Here is a 21,523-nt window from a genome sequence, read left to right as displayed (position 1 = left end):
ACCTAGACGCAGAAAGACAAATATAGTACGCACTACTCTAAGAGAATATCAGCCATAAAGCAAAGGACAACCAGTCCACAACCCCAGAGAAACTAGGACCCTAAGAAAGACATATATGGACCCTCCTGGGAAGGCAAATTAGGCAAGATCTTCTGAATAAATTGGGAGCATGGTGGGAGGGGGGGGATAGTGAAAGTGGAGGTGGGTGGGGAGAAGGGGAAGAAGAGGAGGGCTCTGGAAGGTTGAGTTGGGAGAAGGACAGAAAAGGAGAGAGAGAGAGCAAGGAAAGAGATATCTTGATTGCAGGAGCCTTTCTGGGGTTAGCGTGAAACTTAGCACTAGGGAAATTCCCAAGAATCCACAAAGATGACCACAGCTAAGAACCTAAGCAATAGTGGAGAGAGTGCTTGAACTGATCTTCCCCTGTAATCATACTGAGAACTACCTTAATTCACACAGATTCCTCATCCAGAAACTGACTGAAGCAGATCCAGAGATCCACAAGTAACCACTGGGCCAAACTCCTGAACTACAATTGAAGAGAGGAAGGAGTGATAATATAAACAAAGGGGTCAAGGCCATGATGAGGAAACCCACAGAATCAGCTGTCCCAAACTAGTGGGAGCTCACTGACTCCAAACTGACAACTGGGGAACCTGCATAGGACCGAACTAGGCCCCCTGAATGCAGATGACAATGGTGGGGCCACTGGCAGTGGACCGGGATCTAACACTAGTGCATGAACCGACTTTGTGGAGCCCGTTCTCTATGGACAGACACCTTGCTCAGCCTATACACGGTGCATATAGGAGAGGGGGGATGTAAGTAGAGGAAGGAGGGGGAATTTGTATTGGGTTATAAAAATAAATTAAGTAAATAAAATTATGATAGGTAAATTAAAATAAATAAATAAAATTATCATAAGAAAGAAAGAAAATTAGGACTTCACACAATTTAGCTATGCAAGCACACAAACAAACAAAACTGCCGCAGCAAAAGAGGAAATAGCTATGCCTAAGAGGTGCATTATATTACACCAGGCACAGAAACTAAGCAGAAACAGGATAAATGTTGAGTCTCCATGCTGGCGAACAACCCTGCATGGTGTACAAGGCAGCCACTACAGCACAGCCCCACAACATTTGGGAAGCCAATTCTTTGCTGACTTGGAGCCTGGTGTCCACAATCACCCACAAACCTTGACTTCTGGGAGCTGCATGACTTCAGGAAAGACTTCGATACAGTTGGAGTGGGCAATCACTGTGTGCATGCGCCTGCAATTCAGGATAGTTGTTGGGATGGCTTTCAGTTTATTCCCACTGATATCAAGTTCTTCAAGTTCCTCCAGTTTTGCCATTTTACTAAGAGAAATGGAGGGAAGAAAGATCAATTCACTATAAGGCAGTTTAAATGGACAGACACAATGATAAAAAGAACTCATGACTTTAAAGATTCACTTACAATAGTTTTTCAATTTTTTAAAAATATTTATTTATGGGCTGGAGAGATGGCTCAGTGGTTAAGAGCACTGCCTGGTTTGGATGCTCACCTTACTAGACCTGGATGGAGGTGGGTGGTCCTTGGACTTCCCACAGGGCAGGGAACCCTGATTGCTCTTTGGGCTGACAAGGGAGGCAGTGGCAGGGAAGAGACAGAAATCTTTAATAAATAAATAAATAATTAAAAAAAATGCACTGCCTGCTCTTCCAAAGGTGCTGAGTTCAATTCCCAGCAACCGCATGGTGGCTCACAACCATCTGTAATGAGATCTGGTGCCCTCTTCTGGCCTGCAGACATATGCAGACAGAATACTGAGAATACTGTATACATAATAAATAAATAAATCTTTTAAAAATATTATATTATGCCATTACATGTATGCCTGCCATTACAAATGGTTGTGAACCACAATATGGTTGCTGGGAATTGAACTCAGGACCGTTGGAAGAGCAGGCAATGCTCTTAACCTCTGAGCCATCTCTCCAGTCCAACATTTTTCATTGTTGCTTTTGAGTAGCGAAATGTTTTATCAACTCTTCAACTGACAACAAGAAGGAAAAAGGAGGCTCTTTTCCTCTTAATTTTTTTTTTTTTGCTATGTAGCTTAGTCTGAATTCCAGTGGAAATCCTACTTAAACTTAAAAAAACTAACATTAGTCATGGCAACTGCTTTGAGCTGAGGCTGAAAATATGACTTCTTTGTGTTGAAGATGAGTACTAAAGCAGATACTGAGAAAACTACAAAGCTCCTATTCACTACGCCTGTCCTCAGACCCAGCACCCACTGACAATTACAAAGTGCTGGAGCAGGGGAGGTTGTGTTTGTATACAACACAATTCATCTCCTGTTCTGGAGAGCCTAAAGTCAAGATGACTTCATCATCTATGTAAATTACCTCAACCTTGCTTTGGTAACAGGTTTTAATGCAATTTAGCATTTTATATTAAAATATTTTATTTTTCAAACAACTGTAATTTAAACAATTAAACTAAGCAACTAATGGATACTTCAAGAATCAGAGTGCCATGCTTTCTCTGTCAATCTGGAGGACAGAACAAATTCTTCACCATGGCAGCATGCACTTCTTAGATCCATGTCCCACCCTGGTGAAAAGTGACTAAGGAATGGGAGAAAACTTATGAGTTCCTTACAGTTCCTGGCATTTTTTTCTACTCATGATTCTACTTGTTCCAATACATTTAAAAAATGCCTTTGCTATGCAAAGTCTCAATTGTTAAAGACTATTTTTCTGGTCTCAATAGAGGCATAGGCCTCAGATATAATGACTAAGTTCCCTTATGAAATCATATCTTTGATATCATCAAACACATCCACCAGGCTAATGTAGTTATACTACAAAAACAATATAGAGTATGAAGATAGCTGGAAATCGTGTATCATTTTATTTTTTTTAAATATTTATTTATTTATTATGTATACAATATTCTATCTGTGTGTATGTCTGCAGACCAGAAGAGGGCACCAGACCTCATTACAGATGGTTGTGAGCCACCATGTGGTTGCTGGGAATTGAACTCAGAACCTTTGGAAGAGCAGGCAATGCTCTTAACCACTGAGCCATCTCTCCAGCCCCATCACGTATCATTTTAATATGCTGTTCTTTACATTAGGAAAGAAATATGAAGAAATCAATGGATAATGAGGCAAGAAGAATGATGAACGGTATGTAAATTAAGCCCAAGAAAGGAAAAGTTTTAATTTCTCAGCACAGAAAGAAGGTGACCCAGCAATGGCTTGATTGCTGAGATATGTTCACCATTGTCTGGTTAGGGGTCTACTCTAAAGGAGACAGAACCCTATGGGAAGGAAATCATAGCAAGATTAAGTTTACCAAGTATATAAAAATCTTTTGTATACTTCAGATTGGTGACTGACACCTGGCATGGGTAAATAGAGCACAGTCTCAGAGTCAATGATCAGTTTTCACGAAGAAATTACATAGATACCATCAAAAATCAGACAAGAGAAGCCCCATTAGGCACATTACTATCTTTGTATTCCACTGTAAAGTACAAAAATGCATAGAAGTACCAGTTTAACCATCAACAGCAAATGAGGGGGTAATGGGAATGAAAACGACATTACCAGAAACTAAAGCAATATCTAAAGTCAGCACATACATGGATCTCTTTTCCTTCTGCAAAAGCTTCAACGGACTGAAAAGCAGCACTGGGCAGTAGAAGGAATGTTATTTTGTACAGCACATTTCATTTGTATTTTAATAAATAAAGCTTGCCTGATGATCAGAAAAAAAATAGGCACACTGGCCAGCCTTACAGGAAGCAATGTCACACATCTTTAATCCCAGTAGCCACACTAGCTTGCCATAGAAACCAGGCGGTAGTGGTGCAAACCCTTAATCCCAGAACTGGAGAGGATTATAAAGTGGGAGGATATTACAAACAATGCTGATATGAACATAGTTGAGCATATACTTTTGTTGTATGATAGGGCAGCTCTTGGGTATATTCCCAGGAGTGGTATTGCTGTAATAGCCAGAACCTGGAAACAACCTAGATGCCTTTCAATGGAAGAATGGATGAAGAAAGTATGGAATATATACATATTAGAGTACTACTCAGCAGTAAAAAACAATGACTTTTTGAATTTTGCATACAAATGGATTGAAATAGAAAACACTATCCTGAGTGAGGTAAGCCAGACCCAAAAAGATGAACATGGGATGTACTCACTCATATTTGGTTTCTAGTCATAAATATAGGACATTGAGCCTATAATTCGTGATCCTAGAGAAGCTAAATAAGAAGGTGAAACCAAAGAAAAACATATAGGCATCCTTCTGAATATTAACCTTCATCAGGCGATGAAAGGAGACAGAGACAGAGACCCACATTGGAGCACCGGACTGAAACCTCAAGGTCCAAATCAGGAGCACCAGGAGAGAGAGCATGAGCAAGGAACTCAGGACCACGAGGGGGGCACCCATACAGTGAGACAATGGGGATGTTCTATCGGGAACTCACCAAGGCCAGCTGGCCTGGGTCTGAAAAAACACGGGATAAAACCGGACTCGCTGATCACAGCGGACAATGAGGACTACTGAGAACTCAAGAACAATGGCAATGGGTTTTTGATCCTACTGCACGTACTGGCTTTGTGGGAGCCTAGGCAGTTTGGATAGACCTGGATGGAGGTGGGTGGTCCTTGGACTTCCCACAGGGCAGGGAACCCTGGTTGCTCTTTGGGCTGACGAGGGAGGGGGACTTGATCAGGGGAGGGGGAAGGAAATGGGAGGCGGTGGCGGGGAGGAGGCAGAAATCTTTAATAAATAAATAAATTAAAAAAATAAAAAATAAAAATAAAATAAAGTGGGAGGAGTCAGCTCTCAGTCTCACTCTCATTCTGAGGATTCCTGGAGGCAGGATCACCATTTTCAGACTGAGGTTGAGGTAACAGCCAGTGGCTGGCCACTTTGCCTTTTTTGGTCTTCAGATTAAATAACTCTGAATATCTGTCTCTGAATTTTTATTAATCATGTCTCAGTTTTGATCTGGTGCCTTTGCTGATCTGTGCCAACCAGCAGAACACCAGAAGGTTAGTGTTTGTTTTTGTGCTGTTTAGGCGTGTGTTCCAAGTCTTAACTTGTAAGAAAAATATCAGTGTAATAGAGTAAATCCTCTTGGCATGTGCAGTGCACGAGATTCTACAAAGTCAGACAGCATGCTACTGCTCCCCCAAACAGAGTCTTCTTGGGGTCATTCTTTAGTGCCAAGCCATTTCTATGTCTGTACAGGTCACCACCCTGCTCCTCTTTGTTTGTAGCACTAAAGATAGAACCCTGGGCTCTCTGCAATTCTATACCATCTTGGGTTTTTTTTTTTTTTTTTTTTTTAACGGTTTTGTGTGTGTGTGTGTGTGTGTGGTAGTGAGTGAAAGCCTGGCTGGATGTCTTCCTCAAGCCCTCTGCACTGTAGCTTCTGACATCATCACTGGTGAAGGAAACAAAAAGTCACGAGGATTTCTTACTTGAACATGGAGATCACCAACTGGCTAGGTTTGCCATTCAGTGAGCGGACTCTGAGACCTGTCTGTCTTCCAAAGTTGGGGTTACAGCACATGTTAGCATGCGTGCTTCTCTGTGAGCACTGAGCATTGAAACTGGGGTCCTCATGCTTGTGTTGCAAGTACTTTATCCAGTGGGCCATTCCCTCAAACTAGGCATGAATAAAAAATGGCTTCCTGGTTTACATGCCAACTTTTTCCTTCCATGAAAATGAACTAATAATTTAATTGTAGGTAGTATTCACTATGTGTTCAAAAGTGTCATAAAGGCTACAAATGCATTGTTATAATTAATATTATATAAAATTGAGTAAGTACAGTTCAAGATAGTCTCAAGTTATTACTAAATTGCTACAACAGGAGAGTTTGCATTAAGTATTAAATATGGACCAACTTAAAACAATTTTAAAATTTTTACTGTTTATGTGTCTTGTGTGAGGGGAGAACAGAAGAGGGGGCTAGATATCCTAGAATTGGAGGTGCAGATGGTTGAGTCAGACTTAGGGCACTGAGAATAAAACTTGAGTCTTCTAGCCGGGCGGTGGTGGCGCACGCCTTTAATCCCAGCACTTGGGAGGCAGAGGCAGGCGGATCTCTGTGAGTTCGAGACCAGTCTGGTCTACAAGAGCTAGTTCCAGGACAGGCTCCAAAACCACAGAGAAACCCTGTCTCGAAAAACCAAGAAAAAGAAAACTTGAGTCTTCTGAAAGAGAAGTAAGCAATCCTAACTACTGTGTCTCCTCTCTCAATATAGAAAAGCTTTCCTTTGTCACTCTAGAGAAATGTATTCTTAGAAGTACTGATTACAATACCCAGCAGAATAATATTACGTGGTAAGATTTGATTGTCAACTCTTTTAAAAAGTAATTTATTAATTTATATTTATTTTATGTGTAAGAATATTTGCCTGCATATATATGTGTGTACCACATGTATGGTGCCTGTGAAGGTCAGAAGAGGGTGCTGGATCCTCTGGGACTGGAGTTATGGATGGTTGTGAGCCATCATGTGGGTGCTGAAAACCTGAATCCTCTGTGAGAGCAAGTTACCATCTCTCCAGTCCCCCACATTCCAACCCTTAAACACATTAGTATTTTTGCTTTTTGTTTATCAAATAAAACTGAAGAAGCAATGAAAAAACTGTCTATTAAGATCCTATCTTATTTGAAAACCTTAAGATCATTCTAGTTGTTTGGGTATTCATACTAGAAAAGCCAATACAGTTGTTCTACCAGAATGCTTACTGATTCAGCTTACATACAAGATGACTATAAACGAGGAAGAGCAAAGACATACATACATTACCTTGAGCTCAAGACAATGAAAGATAAAGGTAAAGCTTCCTCAGGGGTTATCCCCTCCTGTGGATAGAGATGTAAGAACACCAGTGTACAACTCTGTTACCTTGCTGGGAAGCTCTGGAGCCGGTTATAGGCCATGTGCAGGATCTTCAGATGTGGGTGCCCTGTTAACAAGGGCACACATTTATCGGTGAGGCTGTTGTTTGTCAAGTATAACTCCTGTAAGATACTGCTTGTCTCCTCAGATAGCGTGGCTGGAGGCAGAGTTTCCAGTTTGTTTGCAGATGCATTCAGGAATCTCAGGCTGCAGAGACAAAATGCAGCAAAGTCCATTGATCGCTCAGAAAATCCAGAAGTTACACAAGCAGGCAAAGATGGAAGCTGGGTTTAGTAAAAGGAACAGAAAGTCTTGGCTTTCAGGAATTCAATTCAGCAGGCATATGGAGAGAATCCTTGCAGCAAAGAGGTTCCAAATCATCCAAAAAGAAAGGAAAGGCAATGTGTCATAGCTCTGTTCTCAACTCAAAAGACATCAGACTATGAGGTGAACAACTAGGCATGGAGCACTCAGGGCACAGGGTTACCAACGAAGTCTGTGGACAACTCTACCTGCCCACCATGGGGATCTGCTATAAGGAAACACCCCATTCTCATGGTGCAAAACATCTTTGTTTGATATGCAGAGAAGTGTCAAGCCCTAAATAATACATCCAAATCATACCTCTTCTTCCAGGCTCAGAGATCATCATGAAAGAGAGACAGAGAGACTGTAAGAGATGGGGGTGGTGGATGTCTATAAGGAAAAAATGCTTTCCAGACAGAATTGGGCAGGTGAACACATGAACTCACAGCCATTGTGACAACACCTATCAGGCTTTTGCAAGCTCAACCCAGAAAAAAAAATCTCAGCATGAAGGGGACAGCTGGCTATAATGTCCCACCCCTAGCTGAGGAGTTACTGGCATTCGACAGCTATTCAGAGAGGGACACTCAGTTTTCCTTAATGGTGTGATCTGCGGAAGGCTAGCCATGTTGCAGGGCAGCCCTTTCCAAGAGTATTTGGGAAACACAAATTGGAATCCTTGGGTTAAGAGGCGGGAGAGTATGAGGATGAGAACACAAAGTTGGATGGGTTGGGAGGTGACAGTTGATCTGAAAGAAGGTGGAGAAGTGGAGATGATTAGAATCAAAATTTATTGCATCAAATTTTCAGATAATTAATAAAAATATTACTTAAAAATTCATCTTGGTTTAAACATTCAACATGAGTTCTGGACCATTTTAACATATGTTGAGAAAGAAGAAATTTAAAAAGGAGACTATGTAATGTTAGGTATAGTTACTTTTTATCTTTGATTAAATGACCAGCTGCACGGCTGTCCCCCATCTTCAACCTGATGGATGAGCTATGTCTTCCAGCCACAATGATGTGGTGACTATTCTAAAGCTTCCAACTTAACCAATTTTTGTATATTCACACACAATATTTCAAAAGCAAAGAAAGGTTATGTGCTAAGTGATATTTCAGCCATGAAGTCTCCTCAGGACATAATCATCTAATTAAAAAGGAGGTAATACAATGCTAGCAGTGTTTTCATTTATCAGGTGCTTAAGGAGGCAGAGCACACTCCTCTTTTCCATCGCTGTAGATGATCTCATTATCCCAGCTACCCCTCATATTTCACAGGAGACAGAACCAGAGCTGAGAAACGCAAACCTTTGGCAGTGTTTCAAACAGTGACGAGTGGCACTGACAGAAATTTCATCAATCTCAACAGATCTCAACAGATCATCCCTGACGCAGTTCTCCATGATCCCTTTCCGGAGAACATTTCCGTGAGCCCCTTTCTCTCAACTGCTGGGGTCTAGCAGGACCCAAGAGCCTGTGTGCACATTCTTCCAACTCAATTCTTAGAATCACCTTCACACAACACCTCTTCTTAGCAGAAAGCTACTTCCTGCCTCCAGAGCCACTGCTTCATTCCTCTGCCTTGGCACATGCTCTTCGCTTGGTCCTATGCTGTCTTGTTTGATTTTCAGAAGCTCTCATATACCCTAAAATTCTACAGCCATCTGTCTCTGTAGAAGAGCAGGGCTCGGTGCTACGACAGATTTACCTTGATCATGGTATCTTAGCACAGCAATAGAAAAGTAACTAAGACAAGAATGTTATTCCTTCTTCATCATCACTGGAATGAGGTTGTATAGAGTGCTACTATGTATGGGTTGCTCTATGGTTCCTCAGCAGTAGAGTTCAGCTGTGTAAAATGGTACTCCACACAGGCTGCTCCATAGCTTATCATCACTAGGATAAATTGTGTAGAATGATATTCTGTGGAAGCCCCAAAATGTGAGCCTAGTCCATCTTGTCTGAAGGTCAGAGAGTCTGTGCTTGCTCAAAGGTGTTGACAAAAACTGTAGCTACACACCCTGACTTAGGGTGTGGTTACTTGGTGTTTTGGACATTAAGATGGCCCAGAGAGGTAGCCACTCCACCCTGTCCAAAGGTCAGAGAATTCAAGCATACTTCTGCTCCTTCTTTTGAAATAAGATGTTTAACCTAGGGAGTGGCTGCCTTCTGGATACTTGGACTAGGGTGGGTTCACTGTCTAAACAACAGAATGCTTTTCTCAAGAATTAATGACGGGATGTCTCAAGTATTGGGGCAAGTAACTGTTCTGGTTGTCCTTTGTATCATGTTAAAGCAGTCTTTTCCTTCTTCCATAAAAGCATATGGAAAATTAAACACAAGTGAACTCAGAACTCAAAATTCAGCATTCAGTATTCCCAGAGTTGCCATTCTGATACCATCCTATGTCTCTCTGATTCTTTCTTATGTCTGTTCCACCTAGCTAACTTTTCTAATCTTCACACCCTACCCTGGAATGTACAAACCTGCTGTGGCTAGGACTGCAGCTGAAGTCACCCCAAAAAGGTTGCTCACGACAGTACTCCTCCATGGTTTATCATTACAAGAACAAGGCTGTGCATTTCTGGCAGAGACCAGCGGCTATACCACTCTCCATGCACCGTATTAGACGGAACATAGCCAACGTCTTAAGTACTGTCAACATTCACTCAGATTATTTGGTATTACCAATTATAGTCAATTAAACTTCCATTTTCTCCATTTTGTAGCCAATAAATTAAGAATGTCAATATCCCATTTATCAACATACTTCTTAAACTTTATTGATTCATTTTTATGTTTATTGATATTTTCTGTCCTATGCATGTAGAATCAGAACACTGTTTGCAGGGATTGCTTCTGCTGTCTTGCCATTTGAGTCCCAGGTACCAACTCAGGTCATCATGTTGTTGGCTCTTGCTTATTATCTTTGGCTTTTAAGAATTTTTTTTTCAGTAATGTTAGCCAAACTCTGTGATGCCTTTTACTTATAGTTTGTGATTTGGAATTAAACTGTAAGGAGAATTCTTACTTATTTACTCAATTTTTTACTTTGTGCTAATTACAATTTACAGGAATTTATTTTTATTCTATTGGGAATAATTTGTTACTCTCATTTTGCATGTATTACTAAAACTGTCCCAGATATAACATGTTTTCTGACATAATTTTGTCATGCACAATTAATAAAAACTCAGAGAGAGAAATTAGGGTTCAACCCGAAGGTCATCAAAATAAAACAGTCAGCCACTGGCTCTTTCCTCTATCTCAGTCCAAAAGGGTGATCCTGCCTCCAAGAATCTCAGAATGAGACTGAGAGTGAGAGCTGTCTCCTCCAGTCTTGTAATTCTCTCCAGGGCTGGGAAAGACTTGCACTGCCTGGTTTCTCTGGCAACTAGTGTGGTTGCTGGGATTAAAGGTGTGTGTTATCACTGTCCGATCTCTAAGGCTGACCAGTGGGGTTGTTTTACTCTCTGAACCTCAGGCAAGTTTTATTTATTAAAATAGAAATGAAATAATACTATACTTCTCAGTTCACTTTGTGTTTAGTCAGCTCTAGTGCTAGAATCAATCCTGGGTTGCTTCTATGAACTTCAGAATGTTTTCATTTTTCTTTATATAACTTTTAAACATTTCTTAAATTTATTCTAAGCATCCTATATTATATGCTATTTTAAATGGGGGTTTGCAATCAAAATACATTCTCCCACTGGCTACTGCTGTACATGAGAAGCCTCTTAATATGAATGTCGTATCATGCTACCCTATCTGACTGGCATGTTTGATACTGAGTTATTTATTACCAACTTTAGAGATTTTAGGTATGCTACTGTGGGTATGGGTGTGGGTGCGTGCGCACGCGCACTTACCAGCTTGTGCATGCATGCACACATGAAAGCAAGAGGCCAATGCTAAACTGGGTGTCTTCCTCAATCCCTCTCCACCTGAGCTTTTGTGGCAGGTCTCTCACTGAACCAAGAGCTCACAAATCCAGTTATATTAGCTGCCTGCCCCTAGTTGGGCTACAGGCACGAGCCACCCCTCCTAGCTTTCTACTGGGGCTGGCGATCTGCAGGTCCTCATGCTTGTGGAGCAAGCACTTTACCAATTGAGCCGTTTCTCCAGGCTGGCCCTTCAGATTTTTATATGACAACTTACTAATTTATCATTTTTTTACTCTAAAATCTTCACTTTATTGCCATAAAATATTCTTTGGATTACAATTCTAAACTTTGGTTCTGTCGATGGTTTGCACTGTTGCTCTTCAAGGACTTAAACATAAGCCACTCCTTTCTTTTTGTTCTTTATTTCATTCCCACTAACTTACCATTAACTTCTAAGTTCTTTATTGCGTTTTTAATTTTCTCTTCTAAGTTTCTGTTTGTTGCTACATTATTACTTTGCGTTAATATTTGGGGGGGGTCTGATGACAATCCAAATATGTGCCCTTTAAAATTCCTTTATCTTTTTTTAAATACAGTCCTGAAAAGTTTTATTTTTCTGAATCTAAATTTGACTATTAGATCTCAGAGTTGATCACTGAGATTACTTCAGGTTCCTAATTAGTAGATCTTCACAAATATACTTTAAGATATTTTTGTGTTATAAAAAGTGTTTGAACGTCAATATTTGTAAGTTCATTCTATCCCACTACTTTCTCTGTTCTTCAAGAGCTCACTATATAACTCTGCTCCTTTGGGGCCAGTTTTCTACTTCCCCTATTTATCTCTAACCCTTTTATTTCTTCATTTCACTCTCACTTTTTTGCCTTTCTTTAATGTCTCTTTCTGAACGTTTATTTGAAAGTAATACCCTTTAACCACCTAGTAATTTGCTGTTCATTTATAAAATGATTGTTGTTCTTTTCCATTTTATGAGTTCAATGACATTTTCCATTTTTGTTCTTAACTTTCCAATTTTTTTCTTTTTTATATCCTCAAACGCTCATGAGTATATTTAATTCTGCTTGGAATGCTGCCTTAAATTTGTATCTAAACAATAACTTAGGGGAGGATGTGTGTTCTTTTTGTTTTTTTCTTAGGCACTGTTTATGGATATGTTTGCCATTTCCCTGTTGATTTTCATGGCATTTGGTTATTTATAATGGTCTCTTAGGGATTTTAAAATTATGTGTATATGTGCACAGTTTTATTGCAGTGCCTGTGGAGACCAGAAGGTGTCAGATTCCCAGAGTTGGAGTTACAGGCAACTGTGAGGAACCTAGGTGCTTGGGTCCTCTGTATGAGTGGGTAGAAAGCCATCATAACCACTCAGCTTCTCTACCCTGTTAATGAGACCCTAAGTCACTAGGACTATGTGCTACCCTAAGCAATTCTGTTCGGACTGAGAACAGATAGATGTTGTGTACTCTAACTTTCTATTCACAGATCTTTGTATTCCCGGTCCTGTTTCCCTTCCCTTTTACCAACTGTGTTAGTTAGGGTTTCTGCTGCTGCAACAAATCACCATATATATAAAAATCCATTGCTGTTCATCACTGAAGGAAATCAGGACAGGAACTCAAACCGGGCAAGAACACAGAGGCAGGAGCTGATGCAGAAGCTATGGAGAGGGGTGCTTACTGGCGTGCTTCCCATGGCTTGCTCAGCCCACCTTTTTATAGAGTCCAGGACCAGCAGCCCAGGGATGGCAGCACTGATCACTAAATAAAAATACTTTACAGCTGGATCTCAAAGAGGCATTTCCTTAGCTGAGGCTCCATCTTCTTATGATTCTACAGTTTGTGTCAAGTTGATATACAAGAGCAGCCTGTGCAATTGACTTCTTGTTAATCTGACACATGAACACATCACTACTAAGCCACAATTCTTTCTTACTTAATTGATCTTAAATAATTTTAAAAGTCCACAGTCTTTACAAATTCAAATATATAAAATTTTAGTTCCTTTCAAATAGTCAAAGTCTTTTAAAATTTAAGTCACTCAACTGTGGGCTCCAATAAAATATGTTTTTACTTCAAGAGGAAGAATCAGGGCAGTCACAATCAAAGCAAACAAAATTCCAACTGTCCAGTATCTGGGATCCACTTGCAATCTTCTGGATTTCTCCAAAGGGCTTGGGTTGCTTCTCCAGCTCCACCCTGTGCAGTATACACAGCTTATCTTTTACGCTCAGCTGGCTTCCTTCCTATTGCTGCTGCTGTTCTTGGTGGTCACCCCATGGTACTGACATCTCCAAAATGTTGAGGTCCCTCACTGCAACTGGACTGTACTTTCACCAGTAGCCTCTCAAAGGCTCTCCTTATGGTGCCAAGTCTCAACCTCTTTGCACGACCCCTTCAGCAATGGGTCTTCAACTGCCATTAAGGCTGTACCTTTACTAAAGGCTTTCCCTGGTCTTTCATAGTGCAAAGCCTCAGTTGCTTTCTTTCCATGACCCTGAAAGACCTGAATAAACCCAGACACCTCCCCCCCCTATCCCCCCACCTTTCCTCCCCTTCCCCCCCCGCCCCCCCTCCCCCGCAGCAGAAAAAAAATAGAGTCAAAAATCTAAGCAGGGAGAGAAGAATCAGAAATCTAGATTAACCAGTTTAGTGACTCTGTTTAGGAACTAGCTGAAGATAAAGTTAGATTGTAATCTTGAGAAGCAGGGGAGTTACCTCCTTGTGAATATCACTGGTATTTTTGGAATTTTCAATGATCACTGGTTTTTCGGAATTTTCCAATGACGCCCTCCCTACCCCCTTTGGATTACTGGGTTGTGGTTTCTTCCCTTAAATACCCCTTCTCCCAGCTACTCAAGGTCGAACTCTCTACCCCGCTTGGGAAATGAGTTTTGGCCCCAGTGCACTGGCTCCTGTCCTGTCAATAAACCTCGCGTGATTGCAGCAAGGGGGGTCGTGTTATCCTGAGACTTGAGTGACAGTCTCCCCGCCCCAGAGGTCTTTCAACCCCTTCATGCCTTCAAATCCAGAATCAACTAAGTGAACCTTATACATTACCAAGTCCAGCTGCCAGCACGAGGTACAACCGTGGCTGCCTCTGGAACACAGATTCTCTGTGCTCTCAGGAAATACTTCCCAAAATATTCACCTCAATGATGCTGGTCTCTTCTTAATCACTCAATTTCTTAGCTCTTGCTGACCAGCATCAAGTATCCCAACAAAGCAAAATTTTTGCTTTGGTAGTTCTGATATCTTGTTAATCAGTTGAATCTTCAGCTTCAGCTAACAAGAACCACAGGATCTTAATTCAAAATAATAAATGGCCCTGATAGTCTTTAATATTCCCTCTGAAACTTTACAAACCAGGCCCCCATCTTCTGCACTTCTCTCAATATTCTTATCTTCCAAGTCCCCACAGAATGGCTTTCCTAGCCCTAAGTTCCAAAATCCTTCCACAATTCTCCCTAAAACATGGACAGGTCGGCCACAGCAATACCCCTTTCTATTGCTGTGATAAAACACCAGGACCAAAAAGCGAGTTGGGGAGGAAAGGGTTCCACTTCAGCATTGCTGTTCATCACTGAAGGAAGTCAGGACAGGAACTCAAACAGAGCAGAATCCTGAAGGCAGGAACTGACGAAAAGGATATGGGGAGGGGGGTGCTTATTGGCTTGCTTCCCTAGCTTGCTCAGCTTACCTTTTTATAGAATCCAGGACCAGCTGCCCAGGGATGGCACCTCCCCCACAAATCACTAAATGAGAAAATGCCTTACAGGTGGATCTCAAGAAGGCCTTTCCTCAGATGAGGTGCCTTTCTCTGATGATTCTACAGCTTGAGTCAAGTTGACACAAAACCAAACCAAGTGCCTGACCCTTCAGATAGGTCACATTGTCAGTCCGCCTCTGTTCTGCCAAGTATTTCTTTGTTGGCTTGATGTGCTGCCTGAGGGTAAGATGGGTGAAACCTGAGGTTTACTTCTCTCTCTCTTTAAGTGTCACCTCTTTCTGAGATAAGATTAGAGGATCTGTAACTGACGCAGCATTCATCTCCAACCCTCAGTTACAGGTAAGTGGTACATGGGTAGACTCAAAATCTAACTACCAGAGCCCTGGCTAGTGTGAAATCACAGGAGTGCATACTTTCCATCCTAACAAATTCTTGTGATTTCTTAAGAACAGATGAGCCCCACAAGCACCAGTACAAGAGCAAATGACTCCTGATTCCATCTTAAGAGAGCACTGGAGTGTGGGTAACAGAGGTCACCGATTTCAGGACAGCACTCTTGAGGATCTTTCTGGACAGTATTTATTGCTACTCTTATACAAAGACATTTAGAACATTTGGTTAAAGCCTTCTGGATCATTCCTGTTAGACCCATAAGGAATTAGTCACCAGAATATGATCCCTGTCAATATGATCACATAGCTGGCCATCCTCTGATGTTCACCCTTTCTTTCTGTAGGATCCAGGGAAACCTTAGAACTTTTCTGCATAGTGTTCCAATTCCCACTGGCTGATTCTCTGCTTTTGACAAACTGACAGCCAATGTTGTTGCTAATAACCCCAGAAGAGCCGCCACATGCAAGTACCAGGGAAACACAAGAGATGAGGCATATATATGCCAAGAGCAGGAACACCCATGGTCACCTTGAGCTTTCACTGTCTAGTGGACCTTGCAGACTAGCATCCCAAGGCTGACCTCATTAAACATGCTGATTCTGGCTCTCCTTCTAACATCTCAGTCAGCGGAACTGCTATGAAAGTCAGGAATCTGCGAGTTCTCTAGATGATTCTCAAAGCATGCTTTTAGAAACATTTTTAATATACCACATCCCTCCAAACATCAGAGCTTCAAAGATAGCTCACTTAAATAAAAAAGTGTGGGCAACTCAGCTCTCCAAAATGCCAGAAATAACTGCCTTTGCCAAAGAGCACCAGTTGTCATGGTCAATTGATCACCTTCTTTTGATTTTCTGTTCTTTTAGTTCCTTTGATATTTGCACAAATTCTGTCTGAGTCACTCAAGCTTATGGTTTATGGTGTGACTAATACGCTGGGGATAGTTAATGAGTACAAATGAGAAATACCACGAACCTCACTGGCACATGGACGGCCTCACCCCCACCTCCTGCCTCTGAGTATCCTTGGTCTGTTCCAAACAGGTATAGAAACAGTGAGTCCCACCACTACTGGGGGTCTACACAACTGTCTTTTACAAGCATTCGTTCCAGCTTTGCTAGTCGGACTGATTCCATCGGGAGAGGTTATCTGGCCATCAAATGTGTGTGATGAGCCTAGGTGGACAGGGGGTGCCTGCCAAGTGACTGCCAAGATTCTAAGAAAGAACAGAAGGATGGCAGTACTTCTGGCTGTGACTCATCCACTGGTGACCCACGGGGAATTACCTAGCCTTCCTCTCACCATCTGGTGGTCACAGCAAAGTATCTGAAACTCCTTTGGTGTTTCCATCATGAGAATTCTCATCACAGAGCAAAAAGATGTTCAGCAAGATGAGGAGTAGATTATTTACCAGTTTACCCAGCAGAACCAAACCCTGCCCTCTCTCAGGATGCAGTATCACAGTCAATATCTTAACAATATATGGCCCTCAAGTTTCATATCCATCTACAACTCTGAGCTATGAGCTTTCTTAAAATACATATTATTTTTAACTATTATAAGTCTACATGCATTTACATTTATAGTGTGACATTTCAATTCAAGTATAGAGTATGAACTGCCATTTTTTAAAAACAACTCGAATAAAACTCAAAGGTGAATACAAAAAGTAAATTCATAAAATGGTGATCAAGTAATAAGAATACAAATAAGCTGGCCGCAAGTTTCCAGAGAGAAATGAAGACTTCAATAAGTAGATTCCCTTTTCTTGTTTACCAAATGACTCCCTGCTAACAGGGAGAGCAGACAAACATGTGCTATTTCTCAATTATATGATCCAACCCAGAACTGTAAACAATAATTTACTATCACAAAGAGTATTTGTAAAAGTTATTGTTAAGATTTGAATTATGGAGTAAACTGACAGAGAAATAATGCCTGGGGGCCACCTGCTAGACACAAACAGTAAATTCACCCTGTCATACAGCAACCAAGTGTTCTTCCTCATACCAGTGAGCCAGGCTGTCCCTATTTCTGCCTTTTCTGTTCTCTTAAATCTAACTTCTATTATGTTCACTGAGCAGAGTTTTTCAAACTATGTATTAGGGTTTAAGCAACTTGGCAGAAACAGCTACATCCAACAATTTTCAATGCCTACAGCATCTAGCACTAAGCAACTGAGACAGATCACAACTGAATGTGCAAGACACTGGTGACAGGCTGCTTCGCGAAAAGCCCCAAAACTCTAGTGTTTTCTCTGATGGGCACCACTTCTGACAGCTGCTTGCAGATCTACCCTGCGGACCAGAACTCAAAAGGCCTCCCTTTCTCGCCTCTTCTCTATCTCCTTCCTCCTGGCAGTTGCCAGGATTTATAACTTGCCTACTCTGAATTTTCTCTCAACCTCCAACTAAATGTCCACTGAATTTCAAAAAGAAAACAAAATTTCCATTAACATTTAAATTAATCCCTGTCTTGGGGTTTTTATTGATGTGAAGAGACACCATGACCACAGCAACTTTTATAAAGAAACACATTTAATGGGGTGGCTCACAGTTTCAGAGATTTAGTCCATTATCATCGTGGCAGGACATGGCAGCATGCAGGCAGACATGGTGCTGGAGAAGGAGCTGAGAATTCTACATATTGATCAGCACAAATGGAAGGGAAGTGAGACACCACCAGACTGCAGAGGCCCCCAGAGCTGAGCCTGGTTCCGCATAGACAAATGTCAGAGAGCTGGAACTTACCTCTATTCCTTCAAGGTTATTGTGTTTCTACCTCAAACAAAGGTCCCTCCTAGATTTAAATCAGAGAGTTCTGCTCTCTCAAGGTTATTGTCAACAGGTGTATTTCAGGAATAGAGAAGCAGATACTTTTCTAGCTCAAAGAAAAGTCTAAGGATCTAACTAAGTTCCAGTTCACTTAAGGAGATAACTTTGGATTACACCCACGGATTGGTTTGCCTATAGAATGTTTTGGTCTAGGGTGTGAACATGACTGGTTTTGTTTAGTAACAGAATGTTTAACTATGGATGGAGCTTGTGACTTTCAACTGGTCTGTTCATTTCCTTATATCATGTTAACGCAGTTTTTGTCTTACTCCTACCTTTTGGGGCCAGGGGTTTTTAAGCAATTGGACATTAAACACGGGCAATTTCAGTTCAGAGAACTCCCTCTCTATATTATTCTATATGTTTCTATTTTATTATTATTAAATGTGTCTTTGTATTCTTTACTATATTTCTAAATCCCAACACTGCTACCCTGGCAAGCGGTATTTTTGTTGAGGCTGGTCCCTGACACTGCATATGGCTTGAGCATATATGAGACCTTAACACCCACCTCCACAGTGACACACTTCTTCCAAAAAGGCCATACCTACTTCAACAAAGCCACACCTCCTAATATCGCTGATGGGGCCCAGTTACATTCAAACTGCCACAATTGCTCATCAAACCAACTTTTCAAATGCTTAGATACCAGTTATTTAGGAAAACTGTACAAATATGAGGGTAAGTAGCTCAGTGGTAGAATGTCTGTCTACAGCCCAACATATCTCAGGCCCTGGGTTTGACTTCTAGTACCTAAAAAATCTAAAATTAAACTTTTGATGATTGGGAACAACCACCCACTGTGGGTAGCACCCTTCCCTGGTCAGATTCCTGGACTGTATAAGAGTAAAGGGAATGAGCTGAACACTAACATGAACACAGTTAATTCGCTGTTCTCAGTACTTGACTGTGCATGTGATGAGACAACTGTTTGAAGCTCCTGCTTAACTTCCCTACAGTAAAGAGATTATAACCTGCAACTGTGAGCAAAGAAACCCTTTCCCTCCCAAATTGTTTTTGTCAGGGAGTTTTACCACAGCACCAGGAAATGAAGAGAACCAGATAAGTGAGGGAAGCCTAAACTGGCCTGCACAACTCCTGTTCAAGGAGTAGTGTAAGAGCTCACACCTCATCCCATGACACATGTTTAGCACAGTGCAAAATACCTTTCTCTACAAAGAGCAGTGAAATTAGTAATGATCTGAAGGGTTCCACACGAAATGGTAGAAAGGTGGCTAGCTAACCAATTACTCGTACACCTAGGAGAGACAATAAATAGGTGACAAAACCCCAGCGACAGGTAAATAATGAAGACGTCCAAATGGTTACCTGTCAGCCTTCATGAGGAGGGCGGGTGGGAGCTCAATGAGCTGGTTATGCTGCACATCCAAGACCTCCACAGATGTTCTCTCTGGCCTTTCAGGGAGCCTTGCCAACTGGTTGTGTCCTGCCAGTAATTTCCGGAGACTACTATTACAAAATAAGCTATAAGAAAGGGAACAAAAACAGAAGGCAACAATTTATATTGGGCTAATTTGGGATGAGGATTTAAAAAGTAAGATTTAAATAATCATTATTCCACAAATTATATATTAATTCAGTATAGGCTAACAGGTTCATTTTGATGTATTAGATTTATTTATTTTAGTCAATGTATACGAGTGTTTTCCCTGCACGTATATATGCACACCACATGGGTACCTGGTGTCTGCAGAGGTGGGAAAGGACATTCACTTCCCTGAAACTGGAGTTACAGATGATTGTGAGCCACCATGTGGGTGCTGGGAATTGAACTCAGTCTTATGCAAGAGCTGCAGTGCTCCAGAATGCTGAGTTAGATCCCTAGCTTTAGCAGGTTTATTTTAATATAAACTTGGAGCTATTTGTATTTCAGCGCTTTCTATATTTGTGTCATGGAAGGAGTCACTGAAGAGCTCGGTCTCGTCTTGATCCACAAGGCGAGCTTTACAAGGCTGTGTGCTTCCTCAGACCCAAAGGCTAATGTCCTGTCCCGAGTCTGAACAAACACAGCTGAGCCGTCTGCACAGAAGTCTTCAATGGCATCAATCTTTCATAAACACACCTAAGAACATTTTACTTCATACATTGTACATAAATACATTTTACTTCATAATTTAGTTTCCCCCTTTCTCTCAGTAGTGCCATAGTTTAACCCTATACCAAAGTAGACATTCTCTCCTAAAAAGAATAGAATAGGTAGGTTTAATTAACTGCAGTATTAATATTAAATGATAACTAGATTCTGTTTAATCCTTCTGGATACTATCTAAGCACTAAAATATTGCTTTTCTTTTCATGTATTTTCATTATAAATATCTTGTTTCATTGAACTCATCATATACCCTCCTTATAGAAACAAAGTTTCAATATCAAATCAATTCTAATAAATCACTTTTGCTTGAATATTAGAACATCAACTGGATTTCTGCAAAATCTACAGTTCAACACTGAGGGAGAAAGTAAGAGATACCGTTTTTGTTTCACATTTAAAAAAATACAGATAAACACTGGATTGTATGACAATATGACATTTGGCGTTTACTTTGAATAAACATTTATTTAGATCCACAAAAGCCTGTACTAGTACAGAGCCAATAAAATACTGGCTTTGAAAAAGCGGTAAAACCTCCAGCTATCTTGTATTTATTAGTGTGCGGAGGTGCAGTGGAGTGTAAGCACATTTAGTCCCCGACAAGACAGAAGAACAGGAAGACAGACAGACAAAATCTCCAACAATTTACCTACAGACATATGGCCACTTTCCTTTTCATGTTCCTCTGCTAAAAGCACTGGGCACGGTCTGTGTCTGTCTGCCTGTCTGTCTGTCTGTCTGTCTCTCTCTCTCTAGTGAGGACTGCTGCATGAGGATTAGGTTAATTAAATGCTCAATTAACTAATACTCTGGGAGCAGAAAACATTTTTTAAATGAACCATATTTATGGATATTATGATGGCTGAAGAACAAAGAGAAATTCATCTCTACAGGGACTGAAATATAACTTCGATTTATTTTATGAGAGCAATATTCTAACATAATAAGAGCTACATATACAATTGGAAACTCTGGGTGCCACATTAAAAAGAAAAATGAAACAATTCTTATTACTAGATTTACTATGTCTAAAATTGTTTTAGTATTGTTATTATAAATATTTTACACTAACTATATTTATAGACCTTCTCCTCTAGAACTAGTTATATCTCAGGTGCTCATTGTGTGTGTGTGTGTGTGTGTGTGTGTGTGTGTGTGTGTGTGTGTGAGACTCAAACAAGTCAGCACTGTTTATCTTCCTCAATCATTCTCTCTCTCCTCTGTCTCTCTCTCTGTCTGTCTCTGTCTGTTTCTGTCTCTGTCTCTCTCTCTTGAGGCAGGGCCTCCCACTGAACCC

At 40.9% G+C, this 21,523-nt stretch overlaps 1 protein-coding gene across 1 annotated transcript in view; it reads right to left on the bottom strand.

Annotated features, from left to right (window-relative positions):
- Phlpp1 (PH domain and leucine rich repeat protein phosphatase 1) overlaps positions 1-21,523 on the bottom strand; it is a 226,459-nt gene that overhangs the window by 39,203 nt on the left and 165,733 nt on the right. The window contains exons 10-12 of the mRNA XM_050119746.1: positions 19,443-19,598; positions 6,950-7,150; positions 1,199-1,361 (exon numbers count right to left, since the gene is read on the bottom strand). Of these exons, the coding sequence (XP_049975703.1) occupies positions 1,199-1,361; positions 6,950-7,150; positions 19,443-19,598 (520 nt within the window). The remainder of the gene's footprint in view (positions 1-1,198; positions 1,362-6,949; positions 7,151-19,442; positions 19,599-21,523) is intronic.

This window comes from Alexandromys fortis, unplaced genomic scaffold (genome assembly GCF_014885135.2).
Source record: "Alexandromys fortis isolate MF-2015 unplaced genomic scaffold, M_Fortis_MF-2015_v1.1 scaffold_96, whole genome shotgun sequence".
NCBI lineage: Eukaryota > Metazoa > Chordata > Mammalia > Rodentia > Cricetidae > Alexandromys > Alexandromys fortis.
Note: the sequence above shows the minus strand (reverse complement) of the source record. Positions and strands in the feature narration are given on the sequence as shown.